Source organism: Colius striatus, chromosome 18, assembly GCF_028858725.1.
Source record: "Colius striatus isolate bColStr4 chromosome 18, bColStr4.1.hap1, whole genome shotgun sequence".
NCBI classification, from domain to species: Eukaryota; Metazoa; Chordata; class Aves; order Coliiformes; family Coliidae; genus Colius; species Colius striatus.
The window spans coordinates 11856815-11880808 of record NC_084776.1 but is presented as its reverse complement, the minus strand read 5'-3'; the positions used below and the strand labels follow the sequence as shown (position 1 = coordinate 11880808).

Below are 23994 nucleotides of genomic sequence, written 5' to 3'. Positions count from 1 at the left end.
TCCTGACCTCTGTACTCATCAACTTGGTGTCAGGAATTTTGCTGTCTCACTGGCATGCACTATGGTACCATGACCTTTGGTGAGATGGCATTAAATTGGCACACTTGCAGCCAAGCAATAAATAGGAAAGTCCAACTAGCAGCTAGAGTTGAAATTCTATGGCTGTGATTTTCCTTGTGTGCAGTGTACATTGTTACATATTTAATTGTATGCCTTGTTGTTTGACAGTGAATCATACTATAGTTATTTCTCTTGGGTACAATTTTCTCCCTGATCAGTGTTTCATCAGGCTTTTGGAGAGTGCACTCATTTCACCTTTGAGTGATTAGGGTTTGCAGGTAGTCTCTTGGAGAAGCCCTAAATGTTCTGCCTGTCCTTCTTGGTTCACTCATGTTCCAGGCCTTGTGTTTTTGGATATGTTGTCATCATGCTTCCCAGAATAAGACCTCTGCAGTACCTGACAGCTTCCCACTGCTTACAGTATACACTTCTTTAGTTATTCAGGCTTAGATCCAGAGATAATTTCTACTGTTTTTGCATGGCTGTATCCTAATGTGGAAGGGATGAGTGAGCTGTAAACAAACAAAACTGTATCCTATCCAGAACCTGTACTTCCACATAGCCATATTGCTTAAATATCATATGATTGTCCCTTTTGTAAGTGAGCGTACTGTCTTTCAGTTGGATGTTTTCCATTTGTACTTAATTATGGCTTGTGGAGGCTCTTCTGCCTCCTCCATTCCAAAACACAGCCTTACTGCATAATGCTGTTTTAAATCAGTCATAGCCCATTAAAATTCTGAATATCTGAACTGCATTGCTTAATAAGAGATCAGATTTTGAAGTGGCAGCTGCATATTTAGAAAGATCATTTATCTTCTAAAACAAGATTTTTTTAATCAGAGGTGTCAGAAGTGTGATACTTCTGCAGGATTCACTGTTTCAGGCTTTGCTAGGAGCCAGGGTTCCTTTTAAAAAGAAACCAACCAACCAACTCTAGTTTTTTAGTTTATTAATAAATAAGTCATAAAAGGCAGATGTAAGTAGAAACAAATAGCATTGAACTCACACATATTGTATGTGTGATGCATTTCTTGGTGCCTGAATCTGTAATTCTGTACTTCATAAAACTCACAGAATCACAGAATGGTGGGGTTGGAAGGGACCTTTAGAGCTCATCCAGTCCAACCCCCCTGCAGAAGGAGCTCCCACCTAGATCAGGTCACACAGGAACGTGTCCAGGTGGGTCTTGAAACCCTCCAAGGAAGGAGCCTCCACACCCTCCCTGGGCAGCCTGGGCCAGGGCTCCGTCACTCAAACACTGACACAGTTTTTTCTAATGCTTAAATGGAATTTTTTGTGTTCCAGCTTCATCCCATCACCCCTTGTCCTGTTCCTAGATATCATAGAAAGAAGTGCTGCCCCAGCCTCCTGACACCCACCCTTTAGATATTTATACATGTTAATAAGATCTCCCCTCAGTCTCCTCTTCTCCAGACTGAACAGCCCCAGGTCCCACAGCCTTTCCTCACAAGGAAGATGCTCCAGTCCCCTGATCATCTTGGTGTCCCTGCACTGGCCTCTCTCCAGCAGTTCCCTGTCCCTCTGGAGCTGAGGAGCCCAGAACTGGACACAGGACTCCAGATGAGGCCTCAGCAGGGCAGAGCAGAGGGGGAGCAGAACCTCCCTCAACCTGCTGCCCACACTCTTCTTGATGCCCCCAGGCTGCCATTGGCTTCTTGCCCACGAGGGCACGTTGCTGCTTATGTTCAGTTTATTATCAACTCATGTTTATTCCTTCACATAAACTGAAAACATATTTACATTTTGCTCAACATTCTTTTAGATAAGTAGCTTTTTGTGTACATACTTGGATACATTGATATTTGGATATGACTTGAAGGTGTTAAGATAGCTGTTACAGAATTTATCACCTGTTGATATTTACTTTGTTTATCAGTGACTCATAAGTGAAGCTAGGTATTGAGCTGTTTCTATATCTGATATCCTTTATCCTTTATTATGAATACAAGGGATTTTACTGTAAATTGAAAAAGAAACAGTATTATTTTCAGTGCTTGGAGAGTAGGAGTAGATTTGGTTTCAGTAATGCAGCCTGTTTGGAAAGTATTTCACATTTTTAATTCTCTTTCCCCCTCTCTTCCCTGTGATGTTTGCAGGGCACATTTCCACATGGCATAGACATTCTAACTGCAGCTGATTATTTTGCTGTTGGTAACAGAGTTAACTGTTATCTGACTATAAGGTAAGTTTCCAGTCATTAGTTTTCCTAAACACGAGGAACTTCTTTAACATACTGAAGTATTTGTCAGATTGTTTCACCTTACTGAACTGCTCATTTCTGTTGTTTTTTAATAAATTAGAATTAGAGTTTTCTTTGTTTGTTGAACTGCTTGTTGTACATAAGACACGGTGGAGATGAGGCATGGTTTGCTTGTGTCCCAAACTCTCTGAGCTGATCAAGGTTAGAAAAGATTTGGGGCTTTTGAATAGTTGTGGTAAAAGGAGAAGCTGTTATGATGGCAAATAGACTAATGTAGGTAAAAAAGAAACTTAATACCCATTTTTAAAAGTGCTTCAGACTTTGTGGTCTGTGCATAGACCTTTGAGTTGAGTGATTGTATTTTTCATAGATGGAATCATAGACTCACAGCATGGTGGGGGTTGGAAGGGACCTTTAGAGATCATCCAGTCCAACCCCCTGCAGAAGCAGGTCAACCTAGATCAGGTCGCATAGGAACATGTCCAGACAGGTCTTAACAATATGCAGTAACATTTGAAAGAACAATCTCATCACTGCAGTATGGAGTCTGCAAAGAAGACAGTGGGAAATGCCAAAACTGGCACTGTTGTAAATCAGTGGCCTGACTTGGCTGACCGTTGCGTTCCAGTCAGCCATCTGAAAATACCATAGTGCTGAAGTCAGGGAATTCAGAGGCAAGCTGAGTGCACAGGATGACTAAAATGAACATAAGGTTGCACTTCCTTAAGATGAAAAAGACTGAGGGCTGGGTTCTAGCTTTAGTTGTCCAAGACAGACAGTCTAGCCTAGGTGTCTAGCTCCATAGCTGACGGAAAGAGCCAGGCACCTACAGAAGGTGATTCAAACCGTTTTAAGATAGGTCAGATAAGTTGCCCTGTGGAGCTGCATATTGCTCAGAAGCCAGCAGGTTAGAAAGGTTTGAAGAGATTGTATTCTTGGGAAACAGAAATAGCAAACAGGTATATGATGGTTTATGCTCTGTTGCCAGTTTTGTGACTTCCAAAGAGCAGTTTATAAAGGCCATTTGCACTGGAATCCTCAATCATCTCCTCAATGACTTTTTAAATGAATCTGTCCACCTGCATGTTCCTTCCATGCATAACTGTTTCAGTCTGTACAGATCTTCACCTTTTACCTTCTGGGGTCCACACCCTCCTCCTACACCCTTCCCCAGAGCTCCTGCCTCCTGAGCTGAGACGGGGAAATGCCGTGGCTGGGTGCTCGATGCTGCTTGAGATCTGTATAGTGGCAATGTGGGTTTTTTGAATCCCAGGTTTTTCATACCACCAGAAAATGGGAACTATTCAAAATGGACAAAACAGTTTTTATTTTTTTATCTTTTAGAATTTTGGCTTGGAGGGTAATTATGTTCTCCTGAGTTTGTAAGAGATGAATTGCTAATTTATTGGTATTTTTCGACTGCTCATTTGTTACTCCTTTCATTGTGATTTCAAGAGGTTTTGTACAAGTCTTACTAAGTATATATTTTTACTGTTGCTTTATTTCTTCATTCTTGTGCCTTTCTTTAAATTGTGCAGCAGCAACAAAAACAATTGTGAATTCTTTCTAAAGAATTTTATACAGTCAGTGGCATGATTCACAGAATCTTACCAACTTCAGTATTATTAATCAAAACCTTCTTTGTAAAGTATTTGTCATCTTGTTCATTATATTACTTTGAAAAAATCTTAACCACTTTGTTCTTCAAGCAAGGTGTAATTATTTGGTTCAATACCTAATTATTTCCTTATTTTTGTCTGAGTAAGATCAAAGGAGAAGCGCAGAATCATTTATTTGGCTGCATAGAAACTGTGTCATTATGATGTGGTAGGAAGAATGGACTTTTCTGATCAGTATGCCTTAAGGTGGTGTAAATGTTGTGTAGTTGGAAAAAGCTGCTTGAGGATCATATTTCAGATCTAGAATCTTTAGCTGTTATTTTCCCACCCAGCTAAAACAATCCTGGGACACTTTATATGCCACTGTAATGCTATGCTATGTGTAAGGATGCTGTGCAGGTGTAATGGATGATACTAGTAGATTCATTTGAGCAGTAAAATCTCAAAACAGATGTGTCAGTTTCTACAGATGAATGTGGATTTGGTTAATCAATTACCATATAGTCTTGTGGAGTGGCAGTATCATATATATTTATGTGTATATATACACATCATACAAGTGTATGAGTGTAAGTATTTGCTTATATCCTTCCAATTAAATATCTTTATGCAGGTTTTTCACACTGGGTGCCCTTTTGAACTTTTTGCTGATGTTCTTTGGAGCATTCAAGTCAAATATCATGATCTAAGTCTGAGGATGGAAGCTAGACCATGTGATTCCAGGAGTTCTGGGCTTCTTAGAAGCAGAGTTAAGAAGCTTCTGAGTAGAATGGGATACAAAAATCTTACAAGGAACATAGGAAGGCTAGACTTGTATCCAAAGCTACCTGTCTTAAATACCCAATAGGGTACAAAAGATGAGGACTGTACTTAAAGGTAGGTAGTTGTAAATTAAAACAGAGTGGCTACAGACATGGCCCGTGAGATGGGCAAGGAAGTTAAGATAAAGTTGAAAAGCAAGGTGAATGCTAAAACTAGGACCCAAAAACCAATAATGAAGAAGAGAGGAGAACTCAAATATGGCAGGGGAGATGTGTCTACTGTTGTATGTTCTTCTAGAACAGGGAAGGGAACCAGACAGTATGTTATCATTTCTCTACTGGCATCAACAACCAGTTAAACCAACTGTCTAATCCCCCTCTAGGGCTCAGAGCATTAGGAAATAGTATTGCTATATCCTGTATTTGCACAAGTGGCTGAGGTCTGTGCTGTGGATTTCAGGATTCCTGCTCTTCTGATGAATTACATAGATATCAGGACTGTAACATGGAACAGCATTTGGTTTTTGTCTTTGTATTGCTTCTAATTACATACCCAAGTATTAGTGGGACAATATTAGGGGTGCAAAGTTAATCACTCAAGAGAGATGAAAAGATGAAATGAAGGTAATACATGTGTCTTGAATTTTGTCCCTTTGTGAATGCCATTTCTCACAGAACACATGCTACTGATTGTTTAGCTTTCCAAGATGATTTAATGAATATCAGATGTACTGAAAAAAGCCCATTTCACTTCTATTGACCTTATTTTTCACTAGTTGATGCTCCTGAGGATTTGGAAGTAAGTGTGGCTGTAAAATTAGGTAATTATGCAGGCTACCTAAGGTAATAAATTCTCCTGTTCCCTTGCATCTTAGGTCTTGGCTTACAGCATTCACAGTTTTTGTCAGAATTGACCTGTTGTGGATGTTTGATTTTTAAAAAGGACAAATTAAAACCCCTGTATTCAGTTTTAGACCATTGTATTCATGAAGATGTAGCACATTTCTGTAACAACCTTATTGTGTGCTGTGGATTGTATCATTGATATATTTCTCCAATCTGAAATAATTCTAAAAGTTAATGCAGATACCTTGATTTTCTGGATGTGTGTAACCATGGGAACTGAATGTTGATGTTTGGTTTTTGTTGATATCAAGCCTTTTGTATTTAGTTTTTATGAAGACTTTAACAATATTATTTTTTGCATTAACTGTAAAATTGTAGTGTTTCATTCAGCTGATTCTCATCTAGGAGAAGACATGTTTAGGTAATTTTTCTTTGGCTGCTTTGAGACTGGAGGATTGAAGCCTTTGGAGCAGCATGTGATAAAATGCACAGAGATGTTGGTTCCATGCTCAATGTGGACATTTCTTTTTCAGTGTGTATATTGCTGGCTTTCCTGAGTATACACAGCCAATGATTGATCATTTAGTTAACATGAAGATTAACCACTGGGACAGGTAAGTTCATGAAGTCTGATTATTAATATTCAAGAATTGACTCTTCTGCATATAGTGCTGTGGGAGATAATTTTGTTTATTGCAGTGGCATTTGTCTGAAGAAAACTGAGCAAATGGCAGCTGATGTCACCTGTACCTTCCCAGCAGATTGTCACTGAAGACATATTTATGAATTTTGTCTTTTTGCCATGGCCTTAATCTGTTAATAGATTAATAAAACACATTTATATGGTGTATAGTATATGTGAGGGGTAAACACCATCACCATACAATTATCATAATTATAAGTAGATTTCATGCATGGAGATACTGCTTAGTCACATTCAGTGTTCATGAAGACTAAAATGTGTGCATATGACATAAATGAGATCATATCAGTGCTGATAATAGTTTGCAACATCAGAAATAATAATAGTTTACTGTAGTGTCCCTGCCAATGCACAGAATGAGCCCTCAGGTTCTACCATCCACATTTATGTTTTTCTCTTTCAGCAATAAGTTCTATTCATACAGCTAAAAGCTAGCTGTAGGCTGTCTGTTTAGTCATCTGTTTTGCTTCATTGGCTTTTTTTGAGGAGGGAGGGGGAGCACAGGATGGTCAGTGAATACTATATGTTTTAATATTGCTGGGGTATGTATTTTGTCGGGAAAGGGAGCCCCTTCGTGGCTGCTTTGTTTTTGTTTAAATACATTACTTCTACTGAATTGCTAACCCCAAAAAATCAAACAATGCTTTTTTTACTGCTTCAGTGCTATTCGAGAACTTGCAACCAAAGCTCTGCACAACCTCACTCCTCTGGCTCCTGAGTACATGGCAAATGTGGGTAGGTAAAAATAAGTTCTGTATAGCATGCCATATCTAGCATTCTAGCTTTTGCAGCAAAAATGTATTAAGAAGATTTAAACATGCACTGTGACTTAATAAAAATTAAGATTTCCTCTGCAACTTCATACATTATAGTGACACAGCTTTACCATTGGACACACAGCTTTACCATTGGACACACAGCTTTACCAGTGGACACACAGCTTTGCCAGTCCTAACACAGCTTTACCAGTCCTAACACAGCTTTGCCAGTGCTCACACAGCTTTGCCAGTGCTCACACAGCTTTGCCAGTGCTCACACAACTTTACCAGTGCTCACACAGCTTTACCAGTGCTCACACAGCTTTACCAGTGCTCACAGAACTTTACCAGTGTTCACACAGCTTTGGCAGGGCTCACAGAGCTTTACCAGTGCTCACACAGCTTTGGCAGGGCTCACAGAACTTTACCAGTGCTCACACAGCTTTGGCAGTGCTCACAGAACTTTACCAGTGCTCACACAGCTTTGGCAGGGCTCACAGAACTTTACCAGTGCTCACACAGCTTTGCCAGTTTTCAAATTGCAGAAAAATTGTAAAATACTGCCAGATCTCTTTTTAGCTGGAGACTGAACTTTAATTATTCACTACACTAGATCCTGCCAGTTCTGAGATGGATAAATTAGTGTATTTCTGTTGCAACAACTCAAGTAACTAGCCCTGAAATTCCCAGCTTTTGATATGGCTTTGGTGTCGTAAATGCTGATGGGATCTGTTTTGTCTTGTCCACTCTGACATCTTCAGAGAATTCCTTTTTGACTGTTGAGTGTGTAATCAAATGTTTCTTAGCATGAACTCAGGATACTTTGCTCAGCCCACTCAAGATTCTGAGGATGGATGAGCTGCTTTTTAATATGTCTAAAAGATAGCAGCTGACATCCAAGTGAATCTGTAGTTACAGATCTTACTGAAGTGGCCTGGAAGCCTGACAGTTTACCTGGAAGTAAAATTGCATGGAAGTACAAGCCTCATTTCCTTTACTGCTCAGCCAGCCCAATGCCTAAGAGCAAGTGTGTTACTTACTCCAAACAGGAAGGTAGTGATGAGTACACAATTCCTTGGTGTGGTTTAGTATGCTTTGTCAAAATTTACTTGTATTTTTAACACTTGGTTTTCATGGAATGGCCGGGATGTATCGGCTTGACTTTCCAGAAATGGTTTTCCTAAGTTATTTCTAGGCAGACATGATTACCTTTAGATCTGTGATTTGTCACTATGCTTTAGTTTTTGGGTTTTTTTAAAGAATGTCATTGAATCTCTTTCAGTTTTGCCAAGACTTCTGCCTTTATCAGTGGGCACAGATCTGCATACCCGCCATGGAGCAATCCTTGCCTGTGCTGAGATCACCCATGCACTGTGTAAACTAACAGAAGAAAATAATAGGTATAAATACAAGATTACCTTCACTGTAAAGTTTTCTTTCATGCTAGGTTTATTGAAAGCTTCCTGAATATAATGCTGGAAATCTCCATCTTGTTGGACATCTTTTCCATTGAGTATTTTTTTGGTTTGATCCACTCTGACATCTTCAGAGAATTCCTTTTTGACTGTTGAGTGTGTAATCAAATGTTTCTTGATGCCAAGCCTTCACATTTATTCAGTGATGCTATAAACTTAAGCCTAAATTCCTCATCAGGAAAGTGAGATCATTTGCTGCCTTACTTGGAGAGCTCAAAGTGACTACTTAAATCTAGATTAACCCCCTTTTCCCCATAAGCATGCTGCCTTCCTGGTGAGGGGACTGTTAGAGAAATACCTCCTCAAGCACCTTGTTGAGTTGCACTGATTTAATTGTTGCTGCTGAATGCTCATCCAGATGTATATCTATCTATATGGGGGTATGTGTGTACACACTCATACTGTGTACAGCTGATGCAGGCAGAATAACTGACAACATTCTTTGGAGAGGTCTTTGCTTTCATGTTGTGATTAAAGAAGTGTGTCCTTTACCTTTTTTTTTTCTTTCACACGAATCACATGTGAAAAGGGGTTGAAAATCTATATTGAAAACACTAGAAATTGGAAGTTAGATTAAGCACTGAGGAATATAAAAACCAGACAGACCTTCTGGGTACTTTTTGTTCTAAAATTTTGGTAATTACTTTCTAATTAACCCTTTTTATTTTGCTTCTGAAGAACATTATGATGCAGTCATAGTGGAGGCATCTAATGATGTTGTCATGGTTTGTGCAAGATAAATATGCTGAGTTAATTCAAATAACAGATATCAGAAGCATGCTCTGATTTGTATGGTTTCCATTGTTGACAAATAGGATTTGTATTTGACAGCAGTGGCTATCAAAAGAGTTTGTGTTAACCGTTTGTGTTTCAAGCTGAAAAGGTGAAGATGCAGAGCATTTTTAGTAGTAGGAAATACTTGAAATTGATGCAGAAATCAGGTAAATGTTGGAGTCTAGAAATACAACTGGGCTGAGAAGGGTTATTGTTGCATTACTGAATATGTTATTAATAAGTGACACTAATTTTTCACAGTCATTAAGAATGAGTTTGCTACATGGTAAGGAAAGAACTTGTGTTTACTGAACTATTTGAAATGAAATAAGCATTTCTGAGCATAATTTGGAAAGAAAATGATTCATTTTCTGTTTGAAGGTGCAATGAAGTCATGGAAGAAAAATTATAGCATGATTAGGAAGCCAATCTTACAAATTTTGTGTACCTTTACAGATCTGTAACATACTACTTCAATGAAAAGTCATTGGAGGGACTTAAGCAAATACATCACGAGGTTTGTAGCAAGTATAAATATATCTTTTAACCTGGTATGTTTTATTCCTTTTAAATGAACATTTACAATTAGACAGCTGTTCTCCACCTTCCTCTTCTCCTTACCAAAAGTAAACAATGTCACAAATACCAATTTGGACACACACTCTGGAGTGTCTGATAGCCAGATGTCCTTGACCATGTGTCTTACTCCAGTATGATTTTGTATGTGGTCCACTTCTGTTCTGCCAGCTTGTTAGCTAAGCCACTTTCTTTGGTGCTGTCAGTTACTCCTGAAATACTCCATGGCATTTTGCTTTGTTTTTCTTTCCTTTTCTGCTTTCTTCCCCCTTTCTGTCCATCTTAACTGGTCTTGCAGATAAATATGTGGCTGTTGCATTAATGTGACCGTGCTCAAGAGAGATCTCCTAGTGAGTCAGTTCTCTGTCCTTTTCATTATCTTTCTTATTTTTGCTCTCCAGTTTATTGGTATTTCATTGCCAAATCCTTTATCCATAATGTACCTGCTGATAGTTTTTTGGAAGTCATATTCTGTATTTCTACCGATTCATTGTCTTTATCACTACTTATGCTTGTCCTGCTAATAACAATATTAAATGCTTCTATGGAGATAATCTTGCCTAATTTATCCCTTCAATTTTAAGTCATTCCATGTTGTTAGGTCCATTAGGCTTTAAAATACCTAGGTGCTTGCTTAATTCTGTGCATAGCTGAAAGCTGCTGCTACAGGTTGAAAAAGCATCTTTGTCAGCTTTTTGATGTTGAACTGCCTGAAAGCCTGATCTGTACTGTTACAGTGGCCTTGATTTGCTATGATACTTCAGTCTCTGCTGTTGTCTGTTCTTACAAAGTTGATCTAAACTTTCTTTTTAAAAATCTGTGGTTTTTGGTTTTTACTATGTAGAAATTTGCTGACCTCTGATTTTTGAGGATGGCATACTGCAGTATTGAGCAAGAGAGAATATTTTCCAGTCACATTTGAATGCTTGTTTAAATTTTTTCTGATTAATCTGTAGCTAACAAAGTTGTTTTCAAACAATGCAGTATATTGTTATTTTAAAAGGACCAATTGTTGAAAGCAAATGTATCCTTAAAGCCAAACTAGCTCCCAGGATATGTGCAGGGACAGCCAGGATTTGGAATTAAGAAAATGAACGCTTTATGAATGTGTGAGGTGATTTTCTTTGGATGTAAAATGCAATTCGAGGTTGAAGTTCCTTTCAAAAAGATTTTTATTTGGTTTTTGTTTTTAAAGTAACCCAAAATGTTGCATAGCTCACAGCAGACATTGCATGTGAGGAGGAGAAATGGAAACACTTGTATGGGCAGAGTTTGTTTGATACTAATGTGTGTTGCTTTTCCCTCCCACCCCCTAGCTTTGCAGTCGTCAGTTGTACAGGTAAGAAAATGAACATGACTTTTGATATTGTAAGTCTCAATTAGAAGTAATGAAAGCAGTTGGATCTTAGGGGTCTTTGGGGTTTGTACAAGTGAGTTCCATCTGCTGTGGGCTGCTGATTGCCCGCAGCTGGTCAGAGCCAGCACGTGCATTCTCCTGGCCGTGCCTGTTCCCGCGGCTGGTGTCGCCTGTGGTGGTGAGAACCTGTGACTCACAGGCATATTAGATTAATGGGAAAGTGGTAAGTACTCATCTCAATATTGTGATAGAGACAGTTAAAGAAGGAATGTGAAACAGAATATGCTCTGTAATTCACAGTTCCAGCAGTCTGTCATGGATTTCTTTCCTATTACTCATTTGCGTGGCTCCAAGAGCTCTGTAGAAATCACCTTGAAATTCAGAGTTAATTAGTCAAGAATTTATTGTTTTTTCTTTAAAGAAGCTCCTATCTAAATTCTAGAATGACTTTCTTCATCCTGTATAATGAGTAGGCCAGGAGTATTGCAGAAGGTTTGATGCAATTTTGCAGCTCTTGTGCCAAGGAAAGCGTAAACGAGTCTTCACCAAGTTGGTTTTCATTTCCTATTTGTTGAAGCTTCCAGGAAATAAAGGGAGTTTGCCTCAGTGACTGTTAAGTAACTGTGCATTAAAACTGGTATTCACCATCAGAGTTTGTTCCTAAATTTAAGGAAAACCAAACATAATTAGTTACACAATCATTAGGGAATATAAGTATGTGATTGAGGGGTTTTTTCTGCTTTGACTGACAATTCTTGGAGCTTATGAGCAATTTAGTTCATGTCTTTGCCCATGCCATGTCTGAAAATAGTAAACCCTGGGTAGTATTTTCTGTAATTACTAATTGTCATTTAAAGCATTTTTATGTAAGTCTGTGGATCCTGAGAGTTTTCTGAAAAGGATAAAAAAGGGTAAAGTTTACTTCTTGATGGTTGTACATACTGCTGTGAACCTTCCACTCCAAAGCTGACTTGTACTGCCAGCTGGTTTTAATGCTGATACTGTACATACTAATACACAGTCTTTGTGGGTGGCTGTCTTGGCTCCCATAAATTCTTTAATGTCAGGGTGGAGCTTGGGTGTAATTTGTTTTTGTCATAATGTGCACTTCTTGCACTTAATGGTATTTATAAGATGCCTACAGAAATGTTTTCATTCTAGATAAGACTTCTAATTCAATTCCAAGCAAAACTGATTCCCTGCTGTTGAATCCTTAGGCTGAGACAGAGATGTCTGCTGTAATCCATATTTTAAAATATTGGTATGCATAAAAAAAAATTAGGACAAGAAAAATAAACTAGGTTATAAAAACAAACCAGCAATTTGAGTATTGCTGGGCAAGCATTTAGTGAAACAAGCCAAACTTGTTTTGAGATGAGTAATTATTGCACATAATATTCCATAGATTTCCATTTGGGAAATTGCTACTGGGAGTTTTCAGCGTAACAACATCTCACAGGAGTGCTGAAAACCTCTGTCTTTCATTTGTGTTTCTGGTTTTAAACGTACAGTAACAAAAAAAATAAGGGCATATGTCTCAACTGTTTATTAGATATTTTGCTTTCACTTCTTGACAAAATAGCTGTCTTTTTAGGGACCAAATCACAGAATTGCAGGATGGTAGGGATTGGAAGGGACCTCTAAAAATCATCTAGTCCAACCCCTCTGCTAAAGCAGATCTGCCTAGATCAGGTCACACAGGAACACATCAAATGGATTTTAATGCTTTGGTCAAGCTGTTTTCAGAAATTATGTTGGCTTGTAAGAAAGGGAAAAGGAGCTGAAGTGTAAAAATGGTTTAATTTCTCTTATTTTCTTTTAAAGTAGCAATTTAGAAATTGCAAGCTGGAAAACAAGTCACGAGTTTCTTGGTTGTCTAATGCTTAGGGTTCCACTGAATCCATAAGGACCCCAAGTCAAAACAAGATAAAGCCAAAGTGCTGTAGTGGAGACCTTCCTTTATTTAGCAGCTCTTGTACCCTGATGGGGAATGGTGACTGTGTGTTATCCTCACACAGGATGCTGTCCAAGTTTTGAGTTATACTGCACAGTCTCTATTGTTATATATATATATATATATGTACTTGAAGCAGTCAAATTTGTTGGTTGTAGAAAGTCTTAGTTTCTACTGTATTCACTTGTTTTTAAAATGCAAGCATCTTTGTGTCTTCCTGTGTAAGTCCTTTTCTGGGTTTACCATACTATGCTGAAAAAGGAGAATGCAAGCCTGGGCACATCAGCGTGTACTTCCTTCCATTAGTCTTGGTTCTGACACATTTGATGCACCCGTTTGTCTTGAGGAGCTTGTTGGTTTAAGCATTTGCATGTACACTTCCAGTTGAGTATTGCACAGTGAGTCTGGTTTTCTGGATTAAATGGGCACTAGTTATAGCAAGTTATATGCAAACTATGGTGCTTAAACAGAGTATTTGTCTTTTGGGCCTGTTTTGTGCTGTATGGGTTATACAGTTGTAAAAACTGAGCTGTATTTTATTTGCTTTAAATGTTATCTGTAAAAACCCAAGACAACACTTTGTGGTGTCTGTAGCCTTAAGCTGTCTTACTTGGGATAGGAAGTCAGTCTGCCAGTTTAACTGTAGTATTAATGGTCAGCACGATTCGTGTCATGCTCCCACTGAACCAGCACGGTTAGTGTCTTTTTCTTGGTAGCAGATATATCCCTGTAGTTCATCTAAGACTTTGTACTACATCCCAAGGTGAAAAATCAAGAAAAAAGTATTTTTAGTACTGCTTCAATAGTATTTCTGTTAAGATTCTTTAGAAATTCATCAACTGAGGTAAGATTTTTGTGTGAATATTCACCTGAATGGATGTTCAGGCTGATGGGTTTTTGCCTCCTTTCTTGTAGCTACTTCTGTGCCTGGTAACGTAGGTCTTAATACACAGAGTTGTGTAACAAGATAATTTAGGGATGGATGTGGAAGTGCTGCAGATAGATATGCTGGACCTCTTCCAGATAGTTGCACTGCACTTGTGGATTTCAGCAAATGTTCTATTTATTGGGCCTTCAGGGTTCCCATCAGAGCTGGATGGAGCAGGATGCACAGTGCTTGTTAGCGACTCCCACACTGGGTGATTCAGTTAATGCAATGTGCTGCATGTCAAGTTCTGCTCTGAGCTCATTCTTGTAACATATGAAGAGACTGGCTGCATGTATTACAGGGTCAGCTGTGTGAGATGAGCAATTTTAGGTTTCTAGAATAGTAGTTGATGTAAGCTGGACATCTGCAGAATTCAGCTTCTCCAAAAGAGGAAGATAGCCTGTAGGTGTTGACAGGTGCTAGGCAAAAGAGAAACTCATCTCATTTCAAAGACCTTTAAGATTGCAACTAATCTTGATGGTTTCAGGGCAAATCAGTTTCTTGGCAGTCATCTACCTAAAAGAGTCTCTTAGGCATATTAACTTCATCAGCAAATAATTCCACCCTTGCAACAAAGCTGATCTTAACAATTCTTCCAGTAGAATTCTTGCATCCAGTAGCATGATGATTTGAGGAGATTGTTCTATGTTCTGAAGAGTTATAAGATAAAATTGTTTTGCTACTAACTGAAGTCACTGAGAAAACTTACTTCCACAGAACCAGCATTTCACCTCTTCCAGTGTTAGAATACAGAATGGGTACAGTCAGTGTAGGAATTTACAGTAACCTAAAATTAAATGTTGTCAGCTTACTATAGTTTATTCCTCACATCTTCAAGGGATGACAATAAGAGCTTTATTAAATACACAGGCTTTTTCATCTCTGCTCAAAGGTATCTGTTTCTTCCTCTGTACTTTGTGATAAAGCCATTTGTACTTCCAAAGCCCAGGAAGTGTACAGCCTAAAAAATACCTCCATTCCATTTGGGACAAGCAGTTCCCATGGAAAATTATTGATTACTATTCATATAGAGATGAAAGTACTTGTTCAGCAGGTGTGCTTGACCTCCTGGAAACTGAGCATTTGCAATTGAATCTCTTCCTATTCCAGCAGTTTTAACTTCAGATTCAGATGTTTATGAGAATGTATTTAGTTCAGTGTAGTTCAGTTGAATAACTGAAGTTGAATAACTTCAGTTATTCAACTGAACTACACTGAACTAAATTGAAGTTATTCAACTTCAGTTATTTATTTTTATAATCTTAAAGTGGAACTGTGAACTTCTTACAAAAATCAGGTTTTAAGTAATTAAAAAGAATCCAACAAAATACCTTGAACTTGCACTAACACAGCACTGTCACTGGTTCTGATTCAGGCCTGCATAACAGATACCAGCATTCTTGGGTCAGTGATCCTAATGCATCTGTTCTGCAAGGGATTCTCTATTTTTATTATATTTTCCTTAAATTGTGACTCATCCTAAGATGTTTCTAGGAGGAAAGCAGTGCTGGGGAGCTGCACCTAGGAAGGAATGCTTAGGAGTGCGTGGAGCCTGGGCGCTGCATCAGTCAATTTACAAATTGAACCTAATAATTAAACCTTGAAACAGGTACATCTAACAATGTGATGCAACTTGTGGATGTGTCTTTGGAAGAAAAAAGAGAGAATAGTGACTGTACAGCAAAATTCAGCATCTCTGAATTAGGTAGATCCGTATCTTTTTAATTTAGTGAAATCCTGTAGAGTGAGATAAAGTTAATAGAAAGATGTGCATCGTGTTTGACAAACTAAACACTGGCTGAGGAAAGATCTACGGTTACGATAGAATTCTCACTTCTTGAAGTGGAAATGTGTGTGAGCTGTGGAAAGGGGCAAAATTTCAAATGTATTAATGGACATCCCATGATGTCTAGGCAAGAAATGACTTGAGGAGTTGTGCAGAGAACTCGTGGTATCGCAGTCCCTTCAAAGATGGATTTGATTATAGTCCCTGTGTTACGTGGAAATCCTGTTATGCAAATCACTGTCATCACTTCTCGTTCTTGCACAGGGACAGCAATCCTCAGTGAAGTTCTGAACTCTGAAATTAAATTGAGTTGATGTAATGCCAAAGGAAGGGATAGCTGTTGAATTATTAACATAAGAGTAGCTTTAAGTGGCCTGACTTCCTTATTGGCAGTGTGAAGAAGTGGAGAAGAGCAGCCTTTATGACTCAGTTCTTGCTTTGTAGTTTGAACAGAAGTCCATATCTGAATCCTTGCATCAGCAGACTCTGTTGCACACCAAACAAATTTACAGGATCATTATTTTATGCTCATTTGCAGTAAGACAACAGACAAAATCATGGAGTGGGTGAGGACAAAATAAGGAAAAGAAATGTTTAAGAGGAAGCAAGCCTTGCTCTGTCATTCTTTTATTTCTGATGGTATCCTGACTCCTTGCTTCACTTCTTTGTTTTCTAATGTAATTTTTTTAAAAGCTGGAGAACAGACAACATGGCAGGAAAGTGGGGTAGATAATACAAAGACCTTATCAGCTTGGGGATGTGGAATCAGTGCTTGCTTCCTACAATCATAAGCTGAGCTGTGGATTATTACGTTGAACCTATCTATTATTATTGATTGTCAAAATCATAAGTTTCCCAATTAAAGGAAGTGCTGATGTGTGGCAAATGTGAATATTATGGAGTTGGCATCTCTGCATTACCTGAAAAGCCAATAAAAATGTTGAGCAGTCAAAAACCCAGCGCATGTTACAGGAGGCACCTGCTCACGTGGTGTGGAAAAACTTGTTTAAAACGTTTAGGCTTTTAAAGCTCATATAAAAGGGTAAATTGGAGCCCAAAGTGCCAAGAGTTGTTGGGGTGGATAAGTTTGCCTTCTGAGTATAGCTACTACTTTTACTGTAGGGAGGGAGGAGAAAAGGAGGGAAGAAAAATGGGTGTTTTTTTTTAAGGAAACCCCAACATTGAAGCAAATAAACAAAAAAGCCTTTGTTGTTCTCCTCCGTTGCTGGTCTTTTGTGCCAGAGCATGGCCATGCAAACAGATGATTAAGGATTTGGCACACCTCAGGGAAGAAATATTCCAGCAGAAGTGAAGTGAGACAAGGATAAGGAGTTGAGGGAAGAAATATCTAAAGGAAGGGCAGGGGTCAAAGGTTCATAAAATGGAAAAGTGAAGCCACAGAGGGTGACACCAAGCAGAACACTCCAAGCAGTGCTCACAGCAAACGTTGCTCAACGGGGTGAGGAGATGCCTGTGAGCCCAGAGACATTAGAGGCTAAAGAATGGGAGCAGGCTCTGCCATCACCAACACACTCCACTTCTCCCTCTCCCCACTTTGTGCCCAGTTCAGACTTTCTTTTCCTAGTGCTCAGTGGCCAGGCCGGTGTTCAGGCAAAATAACTGGGCTGGATAAGCATGAGATGTGAGCTGGTGAGGCCATCTTGAGCCATTTGTTTCTCTCCCTTTTCTGATGTGTTGGAAGTTTTTAACCCCTGGATTGTGGTGATGAATGTGAAATCACCTGGGAGGGAGCTTTAGAAGGGAAGGAGAGAGTGAAGAGAGAAAGGTGAGAGACTTTGCCAGGCAAGTAAGGCAGTTAATATTTGTGAAAATGAGAGCTGGTAAATTAAGTTTCTATTTAATTTTCCAGAGATTAAGATTTTGTTTAAGAATTGCTTTTAATTCCTTTTCAGTTGTGAAAGTGGGAAGCTCACAGAGGCTGTGTCTGAAAAGTCCTGTGGCAGTTCCTACAGGTGTGGGATGCTTCTGAAGCAAGTGAAAAGGAAAGCAGAATGGACTTGACAGGCTTTTATTACTCACATTAAAAATTAGAAAGGTTGGGGCCCCATTTTTGCAAGAAGAAAGTTAAATCTTCGGGAAGGTTTTGTATAAATCATGCTGGTCACATTTTTAGAGTTGGTCAAATACAAGACTGCTGGTGTTTTGTGATCTGGTTTCATTCCAAAGTAGTTTTGAGTGGGGTTTTTTTTCCTCACTAGGCAATGCACTTGGATTGCTTGTGATAGGTTTTTCTCTGAAGGCTCTGTTTCTGTTTTGCAGGGGTTTAGGTGGAGAACTGATGAGACCAGCTGGTAAGTATCACAGCTGTGGTGTGAAGGCAGAAAATACACAGTAATTAATTCTTCTGTTCATTTTTTTCCAGTTTATTTTGCATATATTGTGTGGAATGCATAAATAAAGTGTACCCAGTAGCTAACAAAACCCAAAGTTTGGAGGCCAATCAGAGGACAGATACACTTGAGCATTGGTTGCACACTTATGAATAACCCTGTTTGTGTGAGAGCTGGAGATAGTTCTTTGGTTTGTGTTACACATTCTCTCCTTCCATTGTTGCACTTTCTTCAGGGTTGAGTTGGCTTCTTTCATTTACTCATATTCCTCTCCAGAAGAGATATGATCTGTCCACTAATGCAGATGCCATCATGCAGCTAATGATTGTATCATAATACCTATGTGTGCAAAGGTGAAGAGTAAAGCCCATATAAACAACAGTTTGTGGCAAGGCTGGTGTCACAGAAAAGGTGATGAGTTGTTCACGTGGATTTTGCAGATTGTTATATACAGAACCACTGTAAAAAGGCATTACAGGAAAACATACCCATCCAGGAAACCTGAGTGGATAAGGAAATGATGCCAGTTTGTGTTTCCTGCTCATGGGTGAATGAAGGAAGCGGTACGTAGCAGATTCTGGCTTTGAAGATGTGAAGTCATCCAAACTTAGTGCATAAAGGAGTTTCAGTAGCAAGATGGAAGAGTGATCACATAGAAGGGATGAAGAGGATTTTTGCAATCTTTGAATGAGTTTACATGCTTGTGCTATGATAGTACAGGTTGAAAGAATAGGTACATTTTAGTTAGATGCATTTTAGCTTTCAAGCAGGTGAATATTTCATCATTTTGGGGAAATAGAAATGACAGTATTTTGGCATGATACAACTGTTTAAGTGGAATCAGAGAAGAACTGAAAATGTTCTACAGATGGCCTGCACATCTAACGAAGATGGTGATCTCAACCACAATAGACCATAACGAAGTGCAGAGAGCTAAGGTGGGAACCCTGAGACTTGGGTTTAGTTATGTTGTACTTAACTTGTCTGTGAATAAATGCTAGAACAAAGATGACATACAGTATTGAATGGAGTTTGAGCACAGAGAGCCTAATTGTGTGACATTACCATAGCAAGGGCTGAATTCATATTTTGAGCTCATTAAGTTGATTATAAATGAAGAAGATGATGAGCTGTGTAAGATGCAAAGATTAAGTTGTAGGAGAAGAAAACAAAAAGGTGGCATCACATAGTATCTTGTTCTGTTCTCTTCCCTCTCTCCACCAACCTTCAGCAACCCTAAAGCACCCAGTTAGTGAGTACAGATGTGTACCACTCAGTTTTATTTGAACTTATCACCAGGAGATGAAAGATACTGTATCCTCTGAGCTCTCAGTTCTCCTTTGAGCAGTGCAGTCAATTGTATGGTAAAAGTTTAAAGTGTTTACTGTGTTAATCTCTATTCCCCAAAACAGCCTTGAAACAACAAAAAATACCAATCTCAAAGTGGTTTTGTGAGCTCAGAACTCATTTAAGTTTATAGATTTAAAATAATAAAGATTGAATTCTATAAAGGACATTTTCTTGTATTCCAAATATCAAAGGAAATAAAACTGCATCCAATTTTATACCCCCCAGCTTTGTGCAGTGAACAGAGACCAGTCTTTGAAGGTCCAAAAAAATGCTAATAGGAAGTGGGAAGACCTTTCATAGATATTTGAATAGTTTTTGATGTTATCCTTGAGTGGATACTATCACCCATATAGAGACTGGTGTAGAAACAGAAGCCAGGCTGATATGTCCACATGCACCTTAAATGGCAGAGGAGGAAAAACCATACCCACAAACAATGGATTCACATGATGACTCATGTCAGAGAGCAGTTTCTGCATGGTAACTTTTTGTGTATGTAAGAATCACCAGTGTCATTTCCTTTTTAGTTTTAAATTCACTTATTTTTGACTTGTACTTGCAGATTTTCTTCCATTTAAAATTAATGCTGATGTCACTTGGTGTGGTTTTGTCTTCAAAATTGCTCTTTTGATTTATCCAGTTATCAAATTTGTTTTCTTACAGTCTGCACTTTAATTGAGAAGTTGTCACTATCAAAAATGCCATTTAGAGGAGACCCAGTAATCGGTATGTCATTTGTTAAACAACCTCCTGTTATCTCAGTTACTCATTCAGCTAAAGCATTAAAGAACTGTTTCTCAAAAAAGTGAGAGATCAGCAAGATTGGGTGGCCTAACAAAACAATATCAAAAAGAGACACAAATACTGCAGCAGAGGGTAAGTGCATTTTTTTTCCCTACTGAGTTTTCAGTGTTTCTGGACATGGTGTTTGTGCAAAGCAAACCCTGCAAACCAAGCCAGAAGAGCTGTGCTAATTGGGAGTCACAACCTGTTTCATTTTGGAAAAAAAACCACAGAAATTAATTGCTAGTCTTTGTAAAAAATAGAACAGAGAATGTTGAAGTTCATAAAGTAAGAAAATTGGTACCATTTATGTTCCTTGCTGTTTCAGGTGGCTGGCAGTGGCTAATAAATGACAGTCTAAGAAGTCTTCCCCTTGTTTCAAGTGCTGCACGACAGCATGTAAAGGTATAACAGTTCTTCTTCTTCATGTGGTCACATTATATACATAATAGAAAATGGGTTTGCTTTCCTTTGGTAGATTATTTTCCATGGAGTCTAAATGGTTCTTGAATATTTTGAGTTCCTCAAAATTCAAATGGACCTTTTTGATTAATACCTGAAGAGCTCCCACAAAGGTTCATAGAGTCACAGAATGGTGGGGTTGGAAGGGACCTTTAGAGATCATCCAGTCCAACCCCCTGCAGAAGCAGGGTCACCTAGATCAGGTCACACAGGAACGTGTCCAGGTGGGTCTTGAAGCCCTCCAAGGAAGGAGCCTCCACACCCTCCCTGGGCAGCCTGGGCCAGGGCTCCCTCACCTGAGCAGGGAAATAGGTTTTTCTTATATTTAAGTGGACCTTTTTGTGTTCCAGCTTCATCCCATCACCCCTTGTCCTGTTACTATCTACTATAGAAAAGAGGGATGTCCCAGCCTCCTGACACCCACCCTTTAGATATTTATAAATGTTAACAAGCTCCCCCCTCAGTCTCCTCTTCTCCAGACTATAAACAGCCCCAGTTCCTGGCAGCCTTTCCTCAGAAGGAAGATGCTCCAGTCCCCTGATCATCTTGGTGTCCCTGCACTGGCCTCTCTCCAGCACTTCTCTGTCCCTTTTGAGCTGGGGAGCCCAGAACTGGCCCCAGGACTCCAGATGAGGCCTCACCAGGGCACAGCAGAGGGGGAGCAGAACCTCCCTGGCCCTGCTGCCCACACTTCTTGCTGCCCCCAGGCTGCCATTGGCTTCTTGCCCACGAGGGCATGTTGCTGCCTCATATTTAGCTTATTATCAGTCAGCACTCCCAGGTCTCTCTCCTGGAGCTGCTCTCCAGCAGGTCACCCCCAGCCTGTCCTGGTGCAGGGGGTTGTTCCTTCCCAGCTGCAGGACTCTGCCCTTGTCCTTGTTGAACCTCAGCAGGTTCCTCTGTGCCCAACTCTCCAGCCGGTCGAGATCCCACTGACTGGCAGCACAGTTGTTCTTGTATGTGCACCTCCACACAGTAGTGGACAGGCACTGGGCTGACAGTGGTGAGAAGTCTCTGGTGGTTCCCTGGAGCTACTTGCTGTTGACAGGGTTTTTTATGTTTGTTTTGATATGTGTAAGTTTGTGTTGATTTAGGGAGTTTCAGAGAACTTTTGTGAGAATTAAAAAGAGTCTCTAGATGATGTCCTCAGGCCTGGTGTACTGAAGGCACTTGTTAACTGTGAGAACATTGGTGTGATCAACCAGAGTTATCCAGAGCAATATGCTTAAGTTTTCCATTAAACTCTGCTGAAAATCATTTTACTGGATACTTGAGCTACTCTTAATTCTGAATATTAAGTTCATTGGTGCATGCATTTCTTGCTATTTTGTGTACATGATCTTCACACCTCCAGTTATTAGCCATCATTTTCCTGAGTAACAGTTTTATCTCACCCTCTGAAAGGCCCTACCGAATTACAGTGACAGTTTTTGTCTACCCTGTTGGAGCTTAGAACTTATTATATTTGAATATAACAATTTTATTAGCTTTTAAAAATAAGGTAAAAAACAAGTATCTGTTAGCTCACCTTTTAAAGCCTTCCTTGTTAGAGCAGACTGGAATGTACCTGGATCACTGAAGAAAATTAAAAGAAGGAATTGGGAGTTCTTGGAATATTCTTTAGGCATTAGGAATTTATTCAAAGAGGTTTTGTATGTCTTAGCACTGGAACTTCTACACCAAGCTTAAAAGAATTTACTATAGGCTTCAGAGAATTTGTACTTGTTTGGTTAACGTTCATTAGCATTGAGCAGTGTATGTCTCTGTGTACAGGACTCAAGTCAGAGAAATTATTTTAAGTGCAATGCTTAAGACATCAAAAAGCCAGTTTTTTCCCCTGACATATACAGTATATTCTTCCAATGTAACTTCATGCATTTAAGGTGAAAAGCATTCTTTTTACAAAGTGAGCAACCTGCTGTAGCTCATTGCAGGGAGGTTGGACTAGGTGACCTTTAAAGGTGACCTTCCAACCCAAAGCATTCTGCAATCTACAGCAATTAGATAATTCTATATTTTGATACTGTAATGTCTGGTAATCAGTATATTATTTAGATGAATGCTGGTTTTCTTTCAAGTCCTTGATTCTGCATAGAGAACAAGTCTGAGGTGTCCTTGAGGGTAGAATGAATAGGCTGTGTGGGATTCCTGCGTAACCATTTCAGATTTCTTCTACCTGCAGAGCATGAGTATTAACAAGTATTAACGTGGAGTGAGCAGTGCATAGCTTTTGTACACTCTCAAATTTATTACACTTTTGGTCAGCATGATATTAGTAACTGAAAAGTACAATTAAACTATAAATTTTATGAGACAGTTTGTTACCTGCTTTTTGAAACAGCTGCATTAGTTTTGTGTATTGGTGGCTGAAACCACTCTGAAGATGAGGAGGTTCAGTCCTTTTCTACACCAATTGAGACACCAGGACTGTGATAAGGGGATATTTTGTTTATAACCTTCAATCTGTGATGTGTTTTCTGTGTTTCCATTCTATATCTTCTGGGGAAATGTGGTTTGTTTCTTACCAATCTGGGATTCTGTATATTGAAGGTGAAATAATGACTTCTGTATTTTCCACTACTGAGCCATCCTGAAAGTCTTTCAGCTGAGCTTGAAAGTACAGTTGATACATTAGTAGTAATGTCTTAAATATAAATTTAGCTTACTGGTACTTCTGAAGACATAAGAGAATAATCTTTTTTCCTTACATAGATAAAAATCTGTGTTCAACTGTTCTTAAACCAGTGTTTGGAAGAAATAGAATGCAAATGTCAGTAGCTGAAGGCAATGATTTAAAACAAAATCCACTCCTTTTTTCCTTAACCTATTTATTCTAAGCACAGCTATCATAAAGTATGACCAACTTCACAGTTCTGCCTTTGTTGCAGGAGTCAACAGTCTCTGCACTGGCTGCGCTGTGCAATGAGTATTACATCAATGAAAATGGAGAAGCTGATCCAGCTCTGCAGGGTAATGACTCATGTTGAACAGAGGCACAAAGTGTTGGGCTGCACCTAACTTGCACTTTGGAGGTATTGGATAGAAGGAATGGGGGAGGAGCATCAGTGATTTTAAAGGGTTTTAAAATGCTTCAGGAAGGAATGATAAAACCAGCTGAAAGTCTTGGAATTGTCTCTGAGGTTTCACTTGATTGAGACTGCGAGATCAATGCAAGGTACCATAATAATGAGTATTAGGAAGAACATTTGTATCCCATATTTGTATCC

General features: G+C 39.1%; 1 protein-coding gene across 1 annotated transcript in view; it reads left to right on the top strand.

Annotated features, from left to right (window-relative positions):
* The window catches only part of TBCD (tubulin folding cofactor D), a 134858-nt gene that overhangs the window by 73682 nt on the left and 37182 nt on the right, over nt 1-23994 (top strand). Inside the window, exons 18-27 of the mRNA XM_062010703.1 lie at nt 2181-2266; nt 6044-6124; nt 6875-6948; nt 8254-8371; nt 9677-9737; nt 11113-11135; nt 18102-18133; nt 20186-20248; nt 20634-20710; nt 23656-23737. Of these exons, the coding sequence (XP_061866687.1) occupies nt 2181-2266; nt 6044-6124; nt 6875-6948; nt 8254-8371; nt 9677-9737; nt 11113-11135; nt 18102-18133; nt 20186-20248; nt 20634-20710; nt 23656-23737 (697 nt within the window). The remainder of the gene's footprint in view (nt 1-2180; nt 2267-6043; nt 6125-6874; nt 6949-8253; nt 8372-9676; nt 9738-11112; nt 11136-18101; nt 18134-20185; nt 20249-20633; nt 20711-23655; nt 23738-23994) is intronic.